This window comes from Telopea speciosissima, chromosome 7 (genome assembly GCF_018873765.1).
Source record: "Telopea speciosissima isolate NSW1024214 ecotype Mountain lineage chromosome 7, Tspe_v1, whole genome shotgun sequence".
In the NCBI taxonomy this organism is placed as follows: Eukaryota; Viridiplantae; Streptophyta; class Magnoliopsida; order Proteales; family Proteaceae; genus Telopea; species Telopea speciosissima.
Genome location: NC_057922.1, coordinates 11,801,802 through 11,820,271, shown reverse-complemented (window position 1 = coordinate 11,820,271; position 18,470 = coordinate 11,801,802). Strand labels below are relative to the sequence as shown.

The 18,470-nt window shown below is 42.4% G+C and overlaps 1 protein-coding gene across 2 annotated transcripts in view; it reads right to left on the bottom strand.

The window, feature by feature from the left end:
• LOC122667913 (endoribonuclease Dicer homolog 4-like) overlaps window positions 1-18,470 on the bottom strand; it is a 106,348-nt gene that overhangs the window by 20,951 nt on the left and 66,927 nt on the right. Inside the window, exons 18-23 of one of the 2 annotated variants that reach the window (XM_043864396.1) lie at window positions 7,014-7,219; window positions 6,697-6,906; window positions 5,701-6,174; window positions 5,306-5,578; window positions 4,321-4,689; window positions 2,566-2,637 (exon numbers count right to left, since the gene is read on the bottom strand). In XM_043864396.1, coding sequence (XP_043720331.1) covers window positions 2,581-2,637; window positions 4,321-4,689; window positions 5,306-5,578; window positions 5,701-6,174; window positions 6,697-6,906; window positions 7,014-7,219 — 1,589 coding nt within the window. In that variant the 3' untranslated portion in view covers window positions 2,566-2,580. Of the gene's footprint in view, window positions 1-2,565; window positions 2,638-4,320; window positions 4,690-5,305; window positions 5,579-5,700; window positions 6,175-6,696; window positions 6,907-7,013; window positions 7,220-18,470 lie in introns of those variants that run through there. The other variant, XM_043864397.1, reaches the window with a different exon arrangement.

Genomic DNA, 18,470 nt, shown 5'->3' with positions numbered 1-18,470 from the left:
GTAACTACAAACCTCATTAAGAGATGGAAAAGGGGACCGGCCTAAAATCTGGAGTCTGATTGGTTCATTATCAGGGTTCAAACCACTAAGTAAAGTGAAGACACGCTCCTTTTCAAGAGTACGATACACCTTTGCTTCATCCTCTGGATTGCTCAATTGAAGATCTCTGTAGTGATCATACTCCTTTAAGAGACTAATATAAGCATTGTAGTACTCAGAAATGGTCTTGTCACCTTGGTTCATTGAATTAATATTTTGGTGGAGTTGATAGACCTTGGTGGAGTCACCTACCCTGTCAAAAGTCTGGGAGACATTGTCCCAAATTGCCTTAGCAGTTTCTTTTCTCATAAACCTTCTCCCAATCTCAGGCTTCATGGAGAAGATTAACCATGTCATGACTGTGGAATTTTCTATCTCCCATGGAGAAGATTAACCATGTCCTGACTGTGGAATTTTCTATCTCCCATTTCTCATAAGTAGGAGAACCAGTCTCTGGGGCTTTAATAGCGCCAGTAATATATCCAAATTTCCCTTTCTTCCTAAGAGATAACTTCACAGAATGTGACCAGTCCAAGAAATTGGTGTTATCAAGCTTCACAATGGAGATCTGAGGATGAGAGTTCTCATAAACAAATTGAGGGGCTGTTGGAGTGGGCTGTGAATCAGCCGATCCAAGCCCAGAAGTCTCTGAATCAACCATCTTGTATGGAAAATAGCACTTGACCATATACTAGGATACCAATCCAAGTGGGGAGTACACACACAACCCAAAAAGGAACCAAATACAAGAAAAGAACAAAAACAGCCTTGGGAATACTTCACTCTAATACTCTCCAAGGGGTAATATCAACCTTAAACAAGTTCAAAAGCTTCACAAAAGTTGTGTACAAGCATTACTCAACAAAGGAGGCAGCATATTGCAGTCCAAATACAATAAAAAAGGGAATCAGACATTCTCGACTTTACCTGGGTAGAAGATAGGATTCTACGAAAAAGAGTTGTACTCAGATTGAGCCTTCAAGCAACAAGAGGAAGCACATGGCCCTTAAACAACACCCTTGGGCGATTCTAGTGACCCATTCCAATCCGCAAACCCATGCCGAGAGAGAGACATAAAGGGATTGCAATGTAGAGCTGGCGGTAACTCTAGCAATGGCTAGAAGACCTTCAAATCATCAATAGAGCTTCATCCAAGCTCAAACAACAATAGCAAACACTAGAATAGGTTATTTCGAACCTATTTCATAGTTCTTTCAACAGATTCTTTACATAGGAAGCTTCTCCTTGAAATCCTTTGTGCCCTAGGATTTCAAAGAGAAGAAAAAATGGGGATAAAAAGCTGGATTCGACTCTCAAACCCTAAAGCTCTGATACCAAGTTGGATCCTAGGTTAAGAAAGTAAGTAGGAGAGGAGGAAGAAGTTGGAGGAGGAAGGATGAGACGAGAGAAGAGAAGAGAATAATTTCGGTCGAATGACTTGTGTTGGAGAGAGACCCCTCCACACATCTATATTACTTCAATAATATTAAGGAAAGTATTACATCCACCTCCCTAGGGAGGTAAAAGGTAAAAAAGGATAAAGAAAGGGAAAATACATAATAAGGCAACTAGACATAAGACTAGTTCCTAAGCTACCCTTATTACATAACTTCTAACATTAAGAGGGTTGCCAAAGATATGCTAGGGGAAGTGAAGGGTAGTCTTCAGGCTCCTAAGGAGACTTGCTGGTGGAACGATGAGGTCCAAGCAGCCATTAAGACCAAGAAAGATAGTTTTAAGACATGGCAAAGGACTAAAGAAACAGAGGATAATAAGAGGTATTTTGTTGCCATAAATGGCTAGGAAGATTGTGGGGATGGCTAGGGTGAAGAAATATGAGGATCTGTATATCAACCTAAATACAAAGGAAGGGGAAAAAACTATATATGAGACAGCGAAGATGAGAGAAAAGAAGAGTAGAGATTTCGACTAAGTGAGGTGTATCAAAGGTGATGATGGAAGAGTGTTGGTAAAGGATGAGGACATTGTGAAGAGATGGGATGAGTATATTTGCGACCTACTAAATGGAGATAGGTCGAGTAAAAATGCCCAAGATGACCATAGTATTCATCAAGACACCACACATCTTAGATATATAAGAAAGTTTAGCATGGTGGAAGTTAAAGAGGCCTTAAGAAAGATGAAAGCAAGCAAGACACCAGGCCCATATGAGATTCCATTACAAGTGTGGAAAATCCTAGGAGGCTGCGGGGTATATTGGCTAACCAATTTGTTTAACAGGATTATGGACACTAGGAAGATGCCAGATGAATGGAGGAGGTGCTGCAATAACTATAGAAGCATAAAGCTTATGAGGCATACTATAAAACTTTGGGAGAAGGTTATTGAAGCCCGCTTGAGAAGCGAGACTCATTTCGGTGAACCAATTTGGCTTTTGTTAGGTAAATCCACGACAGAAGCTATCTACTTATTGGGGAGACTAATGAAAAGATATAGAAACACACACACTCCCTCCCTATTTGTGGGTTGTATATTTCTCATTTAATGATTATAGTGAAATCTATAGGTATTGCTTAAGGCCTACCACATGTGTTCATCTAGAAATAGAGAAAGCATCCTTGGAAATAAGGATATCAACTAGGGGTGTCAATTCCAAGCCCGGCCAGGCAGGCCCGACCGGGCCCAACCGATTAAAACCCGAACTGGACCGACCCGAATAGTAAACGTGTCGGGCTTAAGCCCGCACAGTTTAGATTCGGTTGTTCTCGGTGTACAGATTGGCACCGTCGGGTGCGCGACCAGTCCGACCGTTTACTTCCCCGATCGAAACCCAACCCCTTTACCCCGTCTAAGCCCGACCCTATAGGGCGTTGTATATTTCCTAATCTACCCTCCATTTTGGAATCTAGAAAGTTGAAAGGATGAGTCACAAAGGACTCCCAAGTCCCAAACGGTCAAAGTGACAAACGACCTCAAAGTCTCAAACCCTAAGGTTTCACTTTTAACTCCACTTTCATTTTTTTACTCATTCTCCTTTTTGTTTTATCTTCATCACTCCCTGAAGCTTGCTCCACCGCTGCAACTGCAAGCCTGCAACCCATGCCGTTTTATCTTCATCACTCCCTGATCCGCCTGCTGAAACTGCTAGCCTGCAACTCCCTGAAGCTGTGGTCTGCTGACCGCCGCTGCAACCCAAAGTCTCAAACCACGGCAACGACACCAATCCACTATATTGGCAACCCAAACCATGGTGCTTCACTGCTTCTCAAAAGATTCTCTAGTCCTGTAGATATTATAACGGATTGTCGTGGCTGTGTTAAGTCTCCTCATAAGGAATAATAGAAAACTCGAAGATGCTTTGGCATCCTCAATTCTTGGATTTAAACTTGGTTGGATGAAGAGGGAAACAGTTTTAGACGTCTTCTTGATCTCTCTTAAGCATAGGTTTCTAGATTTACTTCTGTTTTAAGAGTTGAGGCATTCATGCCTAAAGATTTCTTTAACTTTGTTGTACGTCTTGTCTTTTACTCTTGATATCAGAAGGAAACTTACAAACCTATTTCCTGAGATATTCTTCTCTCTTTAATAGAGTTCGTTCTTACATATGTGGAGACATAATTTTGTTTGCTTTTGAGAACCCTCTCTCTCACAATGTTTGTGTGGGCTGGGTATGGTCCAAGTTTACTTGAACTTGGGCTTTGCCTTGAACCACCCTACAAGCTATACATGGGCTTTGATTTAATAAATAGGGTGTGAGCCTTAGGCTCCATTTGGTTACAAGGGAAATGGGAAAGGGGAGTGAAGGAAATTGAAGGGAAGTAAGGGGATTTTTTTTATGTGCTTGTGTAGTTGGAAGTTTAACCAAGATTTGGTGCATAAGGCTTATTATGTGCTTGTTTCTATGAGTTCCCCTTAATTTGAGGATCCAAATGACTTGCGGCTCTGTGTATATATATACTTTTGATAAATATTCATCAGATCACCACTTTTCTTAATTTCTTTCATTATTTCATCTAATCTTTTCTATTATTTTCTTTGTTTTTTCTGGTTGCAGGGCAATCAACAAGGCCACACCGTTTAGAGCCCGTTTAGAGTTAAATAGGTCAGTAGCCCGACCGAGGTCCGTCTAGCTCGAATAAGGCTGCCTCGATTAAAGACCGAACACCGACCGACTGAAATGAAACCGTACCATGCCCACCCAAGGCAAGCCCGAATGCCTAAACAGTCGTACACGGTGCAGCCTATAAAATTGGCGAGGCCTGTCCAGGCCCGAACGAGACCGACTGAGCCCGACCGGTTGACACCCCTAATATTATCAACTATAGGAAACAGTGAAACATAATAGTGGAGTAAAAGTTTTACCGTAAGTTTCAAAGATAGTTGGCGTGCAGCCATTCTCTTAGCAGCTTTCTTGTTGATATTTCTCGCACTACTACTTGAATCAAAATCTTTTCCAGTCACACGTGCTTCAACAACAAAATCCTCCCCAATCTTTGAAGCCGGAAACTGCAAATCCCAGTTATGATATTGGCAAAGTTCCTGGATCTCCCTAATAGGATTAAATTGCAGGCTTGAAAAGCTCATTATTGGGTCCACAAAGGACAGCATTAGTCTCCAAACATGGTTTAAGTCAAAACCAGTGTCAAGAAGAACAGCACCAACACAAGATTCAACCAAATCACCAAGAACCTGAACCAACAAAAGAGCAATCTCATGTGATTCAATATTAATTCACAGTTTGGAAAATAATTAAGATATTATGGTAAATAATACATTTTACTTCAGAGATTGGTTATACTGCAAAAATTACAACACTAGGTGGCAAAAGCACAAAAACACAAAAAAGAAAACGAAAGATAGATAGTATAATTCCAGTGTAATGCGATTGCAAATATGATTAAGAATGAAGCAGGATCTCTGCTGTCCTGAAAAAATTCACCCAAAATTCCTCTCCACACGGTAAAGTCGAACCAAATTCTCAATGAAACACTTGCTCTTAGCAAAACTTTCCTCCAACTGGTCAGAATCGGTCATCGCTTCGGACAGAGCCCATTTTGTCCTCTTTCGTATAAAGGACTAAAGGCTTTCTTTCCATGCTGAACAATTTTTCCCCCCTTATATACACTCTTTTTCACCAAAACATATCCTTGTTATTGATTAGAACAAATAAGCAGTTTTGGGAATCACATAGGTTCATAGACTGATATACTAAATAAATTTGGTGACTAAAGATAAGAAGCTCCTAATTGCAGCATAGTAAGCTAAATGACACAGCATATACAGAATCTAGATATGAAGGAAATACCTTTGGACATTTAGGCCCCTCATTTAGGCATTTTTCTGAAGAAGGTGTCCGCACAAAAGTCACAAACTTTGCAATTGCCTCAGAGAGACTATCCGAATCAGAGATAAGATATGTGTGGAAGGATCGGCTAACTGCTATGCGGGCAAAGGAATTATTACTTACAGACACTGACCTCAAATCAGTCAACTCGCCTGGCTTTAGCTTTGGATAAACTGAATACAGATAGGATGTTATTAAGTAATCCAAGACAGCATCTCCAAGAAACTCGAGTCGCTGGTAAGGCAGCAGGAGTGTTACTAAATATGTTAACATGAAATGCTTTGGAGAATGGGTTCAAATAATTCAAGGAAAAATCCTGGTCCTGCTTTACTTCTAGAAGGGAACAAAGTGTATACCTGATAGCATCCTCCTAAAGGATGGTTGTAAGAAGGATGCACAATTGCTTGTAAAAGAAGACCTTTATGCAGAAACTCATATCCTAACAAATTTTTTTCCAGGGCAGCAATATCCACAGAATCAGCAAGCGACATGTAGCGTTGGTTTGCCATGCAAATTTTAGAAACTTGTGAATCTACAAAGTCCACTTCTATGCCAATCCATCTAAGAAATGCAATTGCAGCTTTGAAGCCACTGTCAACTAGGAATGCTCCAATCAGGGCTTCCACCACATCTGCAATGGTTTTCTTGTATAACCAGTGATGGCACCTATTGCACATCACATCACTAACATCAGCTCCATCTTCTTCTACACTTCCACTTTTTTTCTGACAATGAATCATTGCTTCTGTGTCCTTATCACAGATTATTGGACAAGGACGGCCAAACGTGAAGAATTGGCAAGGATCAAATGGTTGATCGCGTATATAAACCTGAAATGTGAATGTCGACTTCAGTGATAGAAAGCAACGAACAACAACAATCATCCAAATTCAAATTCATATAAGAAAAACAACATATTTTACTAATGAAACCCCAATATTAGACTGCAAACAAATATAAGAATCCTAAACATAAGAGCATGATGTGAACTATTGAATGCTGTCTTGTTGTAACTAAGTTAAGTATGTAAGTGGATTGTATATGAAATGCAATATGATGTGAAGTTTTTTATGAGATGTTACATGACAAGTTGTATGAGCGTATGTACGATAAATGTGAATCTTGTAAATGCGTAATTATGAATTGTATGTACGAGTTATGTGAAAGAGAATACAAGGGAGGGGTGGTTCTCCCACCTCTTAATATGTATTTCTTAAATTACCAGAGAACAAAATGACATTAATATATGAATTGCATGAAAGTTATTTCACAATAAGGGATGGGAAATACAAGAAGCCCTACAAATAGCCTAGGTTACCACATGATCAATGAACTATAACAAATTAAATTACCTGTAAATTGCTCCTAGTTGCTAGTTTGTATAGATGAGAGTTATTTACAATATTAGAACGTCTCCGGGTCAATTCTCCTTCATCAAGAGCTTCGTACAAAAGAAAAAGGTGCCTTCCAACTGCATACTTGAGGAAAGCATCACCAAGTACTTCAAGTCTTTCAAGCGAAAAGCGCTCTGAACACTTCTCCGTTGTGAGAGCTTCTAAGACCTAAAATATATTTAGACCACAGATATTGAATTAAACATTGCCATCCAAACTAATTTCATAAGATAAGCTGTCAAAATAGATTTAAATATTATTTGAGAAGGCCTTACACGAGAAGCAGTAACTTTAGATCCCTCTGGGAATGAATCTGACAACATGTCCTTAAGCTCAATTGCCACAAGTAGATTTTCCAGACGATGCATTATTGATGGTAATAGGGACACTGAACTCCCTATGTCTTTCGAAAACCCAATTATCTTCATTTGACAAATCTCTGGAGGTAACTCGACAAAGTGCTCCTTTTTTTCGTGGACAACTGTTTTCAATGTTCAAGACAAAAAGGCAATTATTAAAATAAATGAAATGCACTTTCAAAAAAATTGCTTCAAATGACAACAAATCTAATCATCCAAGGTAGTCTAGTTGACAACATGAGAAGAAAATAATGTTAGAAACTTTTTTTTTGGATGAATAAAAAATTCATTACCAAAGGAAAAGTAGGGGGGGGGAGCCAAAATACAAGGCCTTGCCTTTACAAAGGGGGAGGCAAAGGCCTGCACAAGAGAAGGGGAAGAGCCCCAAGAAACCACAAGAGGCTAAAAAAAGGGGGACGACCTAATAACAACCCGAAAACAAGCTTAATTTACAAGGAAACCCACTTTGCCAAGGCTAATTGTTCCAGCATAGAACATGGTTGTTAATATCCATACTTAGAGGCAAAAGCTTCTCATTGATGGGCAAGGAGAAGTCCTGAGGGGGGGGGGGGGGCACTTCTTAGGGAAAGGAGGGGAGCTCACATTTCGCCAGCGGTAGACATGAAAGGGGGGGATGAAGGACAACAGAGGGCTGGAGAAGATCAGAGGGGGGGGGGGAGATGGGCACAAATTTGAGGATTGGGGCGGTCCGTCCCATTGGTGGTTTCATGGGGCAGAAATAGGTAGGCCAAAAGGGGGAGGGCTGGGGGAGTCGAGGAGAGAGGCCTTCCCTTGAAGGCAATGGACCAAAGGAATGCGGGAGGTGGGCTGGGCTGGGAGGGATAGACACACGATAGAAATGATTAGTGACATGGGGTTGAGGTCCATTCAGATGGGGAGAATGGCCCAATAGACCTAGGTGTAGGGCATGAGGATTGGGACTAAAGCCGAGGGATGCGTTAAAAGAGGCATAAGGCCCAGCAGGAGGGACAGAATAGGGCCCAAGGGGAGAGTTGTGGGCCCCAACGAAGCAGAAGATGAGGATGAAAGAAGAATCGTGGGGAAGGAGGTTTGAAAACGGGGCAGAATCTCACCAAATGAAGAGGAAGGCGGGGTAGGGTAAGGCTAAGCATCTCGGGGGAGAGGAACGGGAAGTGGAGCTCTGTGGATGGACTGAAAGGTGCGCCAGGCAATGGTGACCAGATGACTAACAGAGGGGAGAGATTATGGCGATAGGGAGATCTGTAAACGTCATAGAAGGGGGCACAAAGGTGGTGTCAGCTGATGGAGATGCATCAAGCGATAGGACCGAAAATGCATTTGGACCAATGGTTTCAGAAAGCGAGGGGATGGACCGATGGGAGGAAAGGGGCAACGAAGGTCTGGTCATGTAGAGGGGGGAACCCAAGGCTGGTTTGTCTTTCAGACGTCTAGTTCGTTGACGACGGCTTCTCCAACGGCCTCTACTAGGAGAGTGATGGTCGATGCAGGGTGAAGCACCATGGATGGATGAGGGAACAGGGGAAGGGTAAATAGAGGAGCGATGGTGACTGGGGACTGGGTCATCAACTGTAGAGGTCACCAGAAGGTTAGTAGGGGCGTCCACCGTGGAAGAGGATTTAGGCGGGCAGAGCTTGGCATCGTGTCCGAAGACCTAGTAGATTAGACATAGAGGAAGAAGCCATTCGAAGTGGACTGATTGATTAAATGAGTGGCCCTCATCGTTGATCACAATAATGGAGGAAGGAGGAGCTTCTTTTGCTAAAACTTCAACACAAAGCCTCGCAAAAGCTAGACAGTCTTCAAGTTCGTGCATGCCTCTGCCACCGAAGTGGACTGATTGATTAAATGGTATGTTCATCTTCAAGTTCTTCTCTGATGAATCCAAAGCTCGTGCTCTTGACGGGGTTCCTTGGCTTGTTGGTACTAAGCCTATCTTCCTTCGCCAGTGGGATTCTTACCTGCAACTCCACAAGGTCGTCTTCAGCTCTATCCCCCTTTAGTTTCTCTGCCTGGTCTCCCCCTTCACTACTGGAGCCCAGAATACCTTAGCATTATTGGTTCAATCATTGGATTCCCCCTCCACTCTAATGTTTGCACAAAGAAGATGGATAGGCTCACTTTTGCTTAGATCTGTGTCGATTTATCAACAGACTTTCACTCCACCCTCGTCCATCTCCATCGTGGAAGACGATGGGTTTAGTTTCGAACAACCCATTTACTACAATTGACTTCCCCTGTACTGTATCCACTGCAAGATTTTTGGTAATCAGTCTAAGACTTGCTCTGGTAAGGCCCACTAGCCTCCTCGCCATTTGTAGAGTTCCATGTGGTCTCTATTGTTGTCCAAGTGGAATTGCCAGCACCTTCAGAGTTGGTCTCTTCAATAACTCTAGCACCCTCTACCTCCATTGATCGCCGCAAGGATCCATGCTCCCCTGCCTTGCCTCAGACCCCGGACATTGCTCTTTATCCAGCTCCTCCGCACCCTCCGACCTTCTCAAGAGAACCAAGTTATGGCCAGATGAAGTCTCGCCGCCTCAACCGCCGTCTCCAAGAACAACCTGCCTCCGGCTCTCCTCCTGATAGGCCTCAACCCTCCTTCCCTATTCCCTAGATGGGTTTGAATCTCAATAATGAAGCTGCAAAGTCTTTGCCACCTCGTTTTCTCGAACTTCAGGTCTACCAAGCCTCCCTCAGCACATCGGTTCCCCCAGCCCTGTCCCAGGCGCAGTTGCAATCGCAGAGGCAGCCTCAGTTGCGGTCGCTGTCGCTGTCTATGGTCACCTCTCATGCTCCCATCGAGCCATTGGTTTCTTCCTCAGATCTGTTGGTCCCAAGTTCAAGTTATGCCGGTTCTTTCAGATGCTCTCAATCTCCAGGTCCCCCAAGCTCTAGTGGATGCTCAATTGACCCTAATACACTGGTCCCAAGGCCTCTGACCCCTCTGGTCTCATAGATCCCTTTGATCTCGCAGGTTCTTATCGTTGCAGTTAGCTGCCAAGATAAACCTCGACCTCGTGGTTAAAGCCTCTCCCTCGAAGGTAACATTCAGTTGGTTCCTTGGTCTGCTCCCCTTCATGGTTTAAAGTATTGGTATCGGGTTTCGTATTGGTCGGGCGATTTTAAAAGATGTATCGTATTGTATCGGAGATACGTATCGATCGGTGCAGAAACGCATGAAAATGATCAAAATACACATGGAAATACATTTTTGGACACAAAAAACAATATAAACAAGCAATATATGTCATATTCCATGCATATACACTAAGAATTGTGAATAATATATAACCACACAAGTGCGACACTTCTAAATTGTTATAAAAGATGAGATTTCTTACATGCAAAGTCACTCTATTGCCATGAAGAATGTGATACCAAATATGGGTTTGTATTCTTGTCTTTCAAAGGATGCCTTACAAATGAGAGGAGGGTGCTATTTATAGCTACCCTAAACACTATTACAACAAACCCTTAGTAACACAACAAACCACATGGGTAACTACCATACCTAACCATTGGTAACTATTACGCCTAACCAATGGAAACTATTACAACAACCATTAAGCCAACTGGATCAAACTCATGTCTGCAAGGGTCATCAAGAATAAGAGCAACTAGGATGATGTTGTGTACTGACTGAACATAAGCACAATACTGACCTTTAAGGAAGCCTTTTTTGGTTTTGGGTGAAAAATGGTGGATTTGAGTTCAAATACTTGCAAATGTATACAAAGCATGCATCTAATAGTTAGTTGAACCTATTCTCCTTAAATCATAGCAAAAAAATAAAAGAACTAAAATGCAAGATTTGAGGCATAAGATCAAGTTTTTTGAAAAAAACCTACCTTTTCCCTTCAAGTGTTTAGTATGTCTTGTATTCCAAGGATTCGAGTGCGATGTGGATCCAACCTGACCCGACATATTTTGTGGCGCGACCCGAAGGGAGAAAAAGTTGAGATTTAGTTCGCGACGCGGAGGGTTCTGGTTCGTGTTTGGTGTAAAATATGAAAAAAGGCATGTGTATCAATACGTATTGATATGTATCGACCGATACATTTAAAAAAAATAATAAAATATTGAAAACAGTACGTATCGGCTGTATCGATACATATCAACTGTATTGTATCGACATGTATCGGTCGATACAATCGATACATTGTTTTTAAAAAAAAAAAAGATACGTATCGGTATGTATCGTATCGACACCGACCGGTACCAAGATGTATCAGCCGATACGGTACGATACGCACCGATACTTTAAACCCTGCTCCCCTTTACCTGCACCCAACAACCGAAACTCTTCCCTCTGTCACTGCCTACCACCCTTTCCCTAACCATGTCAACTGCCCCATTCCCCCTCCCAAGATATCCTCTCGCCATTCCCTCCCCCCCTTCTACCTACACCCTCCTCTCGTTCTGTCTCTTTCCACCTTAACCCTATTCCCCTCTTTAACCCTGGTCCTCCCCTAAACCCTTCTTCCATGTACTCCCATTTATCCGCTTCTAACCTCGACCCACAACTCCCTTTATCCCTAGCCCATTCGAAACCTGGTTCATCCCTCTCCCAATTTTCGAAATACCCTTTACCCAAATCTGAACTACCCCCCTCTAACCCCAAACCGGCCACACCTTAACCCTCCTTCTTTAACTAACCCCCCCTCTAACCCACCCCCTCCCCCGGTCCAGTGGTCCTTTGTCCGATGAGAGCCACCCTCGCTACCCCAACTGGTAGGGACCTACTCCCCCTCCCCCAGAAGCTCATCCGAGCCCCCTCCACCTTGTCCCCTTTTTGTCCCCCCTCCCTGGCCTAGCACCCTTTGATCGCTTACTCCTGTAGGCAGTACAAAAGTCTCCCCCTAAGGGATTGTTGTGCACCACCCTTTAGTTCTCTATGTCTTCTGGATTAATCTGGAATATCAGGGGTCTTAATTCTCTAGTTAAGAATGCAAACATTAAGACCCTAATCAAATCCACTCACTCTTCTTTCTGTGCTCTTCTCGAAACCCGTGTCTAGAGAATGCATCCCGCATTGCCTCTTCAATTGCCCCCTCTTGGTCCTTCCTTTCCGACTATGACCATTCCCCTAATGGTCGTATTTCGATTATGTGGGATCCCTCTAAAATCCGTATCTCTATCTCCTTCTCCTCCCCCTAACTCCTCCATCTTCATCGTTCCCTCTCCAACTCCTTAACCTCTTTCTCTCTCTCTCTCTCTGTTGTGTATACTTTCAACCGAGCAGCTGACCAAATCCCTTTATGGGCTGATCTCTCTCTCTCTCTCCTTAAATCCAGGGTTGGCTATCTCTCCTAGGGAGTAGGTGGAGATTTCCAACATTGTTAGATTTGGCCATGAGAAACTTGGAGGCTGCTCTCAATGAAGCTTGGCTCTCTCTTTTCCATAACTCCCATGCCAACTTCCTCCTCCTTGGTATGTCCAACCATAGTCCCTGTCATCTTCTAATCCAATCCTACTCCTTTGGTCCAAAACCCTTCAGCTTAGATATATGGACCTCCCATTCTCAATTCCTTCCCACTATCCGAGAGGCTTGGGATAAACATGTCTACTGTTTCTCCCTGCCTCTCCTTTCTTTTGCAAAAAAGCTCCATAATTCCAAAGATGCTCCCAAAATCTAGAAATTGACCTCTTTCGGCAACATTACCTTCCAAGTGTCCTACCGCTCTAATCTCTCCCTTGTCCAATCTCAGCTTCAGGCTGAAATGTTAAACCCTTTGTTGGCTGAGGAAGAGAAAAGGCTCTCCATCGAGCTCTCTTCCCTCTCCTTCCAAGAAGAGAGTTTTCTCCGCCAAAAATCCCATATCAAATGACTGGAGCTTGGGGATTCCAATACGGCTTACTTCCATCGATCTATGAAAGCCTGTTCGAATTCCAACTCCATCCTATGCTTCTCGCTCAGGATGGTACCTCGGTCTACTCCCTCTTCAGCCCTCCCCCCTCCCTTTTTGATTCCCTCCAATCTATCCCCTCTAAAGATGAGATCCTTAAAGCGGTTCTCTTTCATAATTCCAATTGCGCCCTGGGCTGCGATGGGTTCAGTATGGGGATTTTCTGGGCTAGTTGGGACATCATCAAAGAAGACCTTATCAAAGCTATTCGTAGTTTCTTCTTTAATCCCATCCAACTTCCTAGAACCAACCAGAGCTTTCTTTGCCTCATCCCCAAAAGGAGGGAGCCTCTTCCTTGTTTGACTTCAGACCTATCTCCCTCTGCAACCTCCTCTACAAATTCATAGCCAAAATCCTGGCTAATAGGCTTCAACTTGTTATCCCCTCCTTAGTTAGCCCTAACCAATTGGCTTTCATTTCCTGCAGAAGTATTTCCAATAACATCCTCCTTTGTTCGGAAATTGTTTGGGGGTTTTGATCGCAAATCTCATTCCCTTGTTGCCTTTATGAAAATTGACATCCACAAAGCATTTGATTCCCTGCGATGGGATTTTATTTGTGATGTCTTGACTTAGATGTCTTTTCCCCCTGTTTTTGTCCGATGGATCCACTCTTGCATCTCCTCCACCTTCTTCTCGGCCATTGTCAATGGATCCCCAACTGGGTTCTTTCACTCTAAAGTAGGAACCCACCAAGGCTGCTCCCTCTCTCCTTTCTCTTCTCCCTTGCCCTTGAGGTCCTCTCTAGGAGTATCCAAGAAAAAACGGACCAACACCTTATGTCTCCTATCCCCAAGTACATGAGTCTCAACCTTATTCATCTTGCCTTCGTTGATGATCTCATGATCTTCTCCAAGGCTTCCCCTCCTTCTATCTCTGCCATTATGTCCTCCCTACAGCTCTTCGAGCATCTCTCGGGTCTTCGCATCAACTTCCTAAAATCCCAAATCTTCCTTTTCGGCGTCTCTGATGTTGATAGGCATAGTTCAAAATCTCGCGAAATCTCGATCGAGATTTCGAGAATTTCGACCCCCTCGAAACGAAATGACCCCTCGAATAAAAAAAATACTAAATTTCGATCGAAATTCTCGAGATTTCGTGGTAGTGGTACTAGTAGGCAGGCTGAGCTTATGGACATTGATGCCCTATCTGGCTCTGTTGGTGGACTGAGTATTGGCGATAGAGACGGTAGATCGAGTAGGCATTTCCGTGCCCCATCTTTTCATGTAGACAACAGTCCGTCTCCAGCACAATCAGAGCATGGTTCATCTCATTCACATCCATGTGGCGAAGGGCATTCTGGGCAGTACCCTTGGGGGCAGCAGCCTATATCTTCTCCATCCATTCCCAGTTTTGAGTATGACTCCCACTCACAAGGATATAGTGGATCGTCTTTTGTGCATGACTTCTTTTCCTACACTGGCTACCCAACCCACCAGCCGCGGCCGTACAACCCGTACATGCTCCCGGCCGTCATATGACTCATATCATAGTGGATCGGTGGGTAGTACTTCTTCACGATTTGGTGACCTATATCCTAGGATAGGTTACCTTGACATGTTGATGATGCAGTTTACATGGCCACTGTGGATGACTACACTCGCTTCTTCTCCCAGACTATGACGTGGCATGCATTTGTCCTACAGTCGGAGAGCAATACATGTCGGCTCCAGCGGACCATGAGTGGGGTTGATCCTGGACGGCGGAGTAGTTATTATTAGCAAATTTGTAAACATTTGAGATGAATGATGACTAGTTGACTACTTGACTTGTAGCCTTGTAGGGGACAATTGGGGATATTGACATATTGTGATTTGGAATGTTTGATATCATCTTCTTAAATCTCAACTCTTAAGTTGTTATTTGTTAACTTGTTATTGACTTGATGTCTTATGTACTTAATATTATGATTTATGACTTAACTTATGAGTCATTATGTTTCCAACTTAGTTCCAAGTCAATTTACTTGTTTAATGTACAATGTGTATGTGTAAATGTGTAATTAACTAAGTTATACACTTATACATTAGGGTTCGACCGTACGTTGCCAATCAATGGTGCACATCCAAAACACCATTTTGGGTGACTATTTTTGCAATTTGAACATTTAAATGTGTTTATATAGCCTAAAATAGGGTTTCCATGAAGTTTCAGGCCTTAACCTTGGCCTAAAACCCACCGAAATGACCTATCGAAACATACCAGAAAAAATACAATATTTCGACCGAAATATCCAAAATTTTGAATATTTCGGATATTTCGGTCAGCTCGAAATACCGAAACAAAACGAGTTCTCGAACTATGCTGATAGGTACTATCTCCTCTGCCTGATGGGGTTTTCTTTTGGATCTGTTCTAGTCAAATACCTTAGTCTCCCTCTTATCCCTGCCAAACTGACTTGTCAACACTGTACCCCTATGCTGGACCTCATCCGTAAAAGGCTTCAGCTTTGGAAGGGTGTTGGAATATGGGTATTTGGGTATTACGTGTGACATGGGTCAATCCATGATATAAGATCGACCTATGGGGTGTTATTTCTATTTTAGTTATTTTCCCTTTCCTAGTTCTATTCTAGCTCTATTTAACTAGTTAGAATTAGAGTCATATTTGTAATAGGTGTCAACCTTTCTTCTATTATAAATACATATCGTGGAGGGCTATCATTATTTAAGCCATTTACTTATTTCTACATGGTATCAGAGCCTAAACTCGATATCTGAGAAATTAATTCTGCTCTCCTCCATCGTCTCCCTCCACAATTGATCTCTCCTAGATCAACTAATCCATTACCCTAAAACCCTAAATCAACCGAGACCCTCCTTTTCTCTTCCCTTCTCTCGTTTCCATTATTTCATGGGGGCAGTACTTTGAGGTGATCTAAATATGATCTAGTACTTGCCCTAGAGTTTACCTCCTTTACTTTATCCTATTTTATGATCTCCATGCACAGTGAGATCCATGTTTAAAGATTGAAGAACTTCAGATTTTATTTTAGAAGACCTGCAGATTTTTTCTCGAAGATTAAAGACACTGCAGATTTATTTCTCTCGAAGACTGCAGTATTTTTCTCCATGTTTGAAGATCAAGCACTGCGATTTTTTAAGAAGACTGCAGATTTATTTTCTCAAAGATTGAAGAAAGACTGCAGATTTTTCTCCATGTTAAGCAACCGCAGATTTTTTAGAAGACCGCAGATTTATTTTCTCAAAGATTGAAGACCTGCAGATTTATTTCTCTCGAAGACCTGCAGTATTTTTTCTCCATGTTTGAAGACTGAAGCACTGTAGAATTTTATTTAGAAGACCTGCAGATGTTTTAAGACCTGAAATTTTTTTTCTCGGGACCTGCAGATTTTTTTCTCGAGACCTGCAGAATTTTTTTCGGGACCTGCAAATCCTTATTGTGCGAAGATCTGCAGACTCCTTTCCTCTTTTTTTGAAGACCTGCAGCTGTTTTAAAACACCTGCAGCAGTTTTTTATTGAAGACCTGCAATTTTTTTAAGACCTGCAGCAGCTTTTTGTTGAAGATCTGCAGATTTTTTTGCAGGAGTGCAGTTTTTTTTTGAAGACCTGCAAATTTTTTTCTGTATACAGATCTGTAGCTTCTCTTTGTTTGACAACACTGTAGTTGTTTATTTATACACCCTGCAGAGTTTATTTTGAAGAACTGCTGGCTATTTACCTATTGCAGAATATTTTGCAATTTCCTGCACTTCTCGGTTACTGAAGTTCTATCAGTATGCCTGATTCAGCTGCATCCACTGCTACCACCAACACTGGCCAATCTTCTACACAAGGGACCCATCATGATTATCCCTCTTTTCCAGTCAGCCCGATAAAGCTCGATGGCACTAATTATTTACTTTGGTCTACACAAATGTTTCTTTCCATTGATTCAAGGGGCTATAAGGGATATATATATGGTACCACTGTCAAACCAAGTGAAGCTGGTACATTACAAGACAAGTGGAGTTCCAACAACTCTCTTGTTATGGCTTTTCTTCTCAGTGCAATGACTCCATCCATTGCCCGTGGCTATACACTACTTGATTCAGCCGGAAAAATTTTGGAAAGCTGCTAAAGGTACCTATTCCCAGGTAGGGAATGATGCACAAGTTTATGATATTCAACGAAAAATCCAGGCAACCAAATAGGGTGAACTTACTTTATCTGAATACTAGTGTGAACTCCGTAGCCTGTGGCAAGAGCTTGACTATTATGATAACTTTCAGCTTGATTGTCCTTCTGATATTACCAAATTTCAGCTTAGGGAGGATAAATTCAGAGTATACACTTTCTTGACTGGCCTTAATGTGGAATATGATCAGCTTCGGTCTCAAGTTCTGAGTCGTTCACCTTTTCCCACTTTGGAGCTAGCCTACTCTATGATACAATTGGAAGATACTCGTCGTTCCACCATGTTACCAACTACACAGCCAGAGAGATCTGCTTTAATTTCTTCTAGAGGTAGCTCTTCTAGTACTAGTACATGTTCCTCGTTTGAGAAGGAACCTCTTAAATGTACTCATTGAGGAAAGGAACGACATACTCTGGATTTTTGCTGGAAGTTATACATGGTTCGCCATCTGACTCTTCTGATGGTCGTAGTGGTGGTCGTGGTCGAGGCCGTGGCCGTGGTCGTGGTGGCACACAGGCCCATCTTTCTGAAGCTACTGAAACAGCCCCTACAACCCTACTACCACACTTTCTGCAGAGGAACTTGCTGCCTTTCGTCGTATGATGACTACCTTCGCCTCTTCATCTGCACCTGCCTCTACCTCGACTGTGGTTCCCTCTTCTGAATCGAACCTTGTTTTCTCCAAACCAGGTATTTCTTTTGCTGGTCATTGTGCTTCGGCATTATCTCATCCTTGGATAATCGATTCCAGAGCCACTGACCAGATGACTGGTCAATCCAATTTATTTTTTCGTTATTCTCCCTGTTCAGGCAAAGATAAAATTAAAATAGCCGATGGTTCTCTTTCCTCTGTCTCAGGGAAGGGAGTCATCCATTGTTCTCCTTCTTTATCTTTGTCCTCTGTTTTACATGTTCCTAAGTTAACTTCTAATTTGCTTTCTATCAGTAGTTTGACATCTGATCTCAATTGCAAAGCTATTTTTTATCCTTCACATTGTGTTTTTCAGGACTTGGGGATAGGGAGAACGATTGGAACTGGTAAAATGCGTGGTGGTCTCTACTTGCTTGACGATGATCTTATCTCTAATGCTGTTACTATGTCTGGCTAGGCTCTTACTGCTGCTTCTGCTGAACATCATTTATCTGAATTGCACCGATGGCATCGTCGACTGGGCCATCCACCTTTAGGAACCTTAGCTAAGATTTTTCCTGTTTTATTTCAGCATTGTAACCCTCACTCTTTATTATGTGAGGCTTGTGTTTTAGCAAAACAAACTCGTTCTGTTTATTCTAGTTCAAATAAAAGATGTTTTAAGCCTTTTTCTAT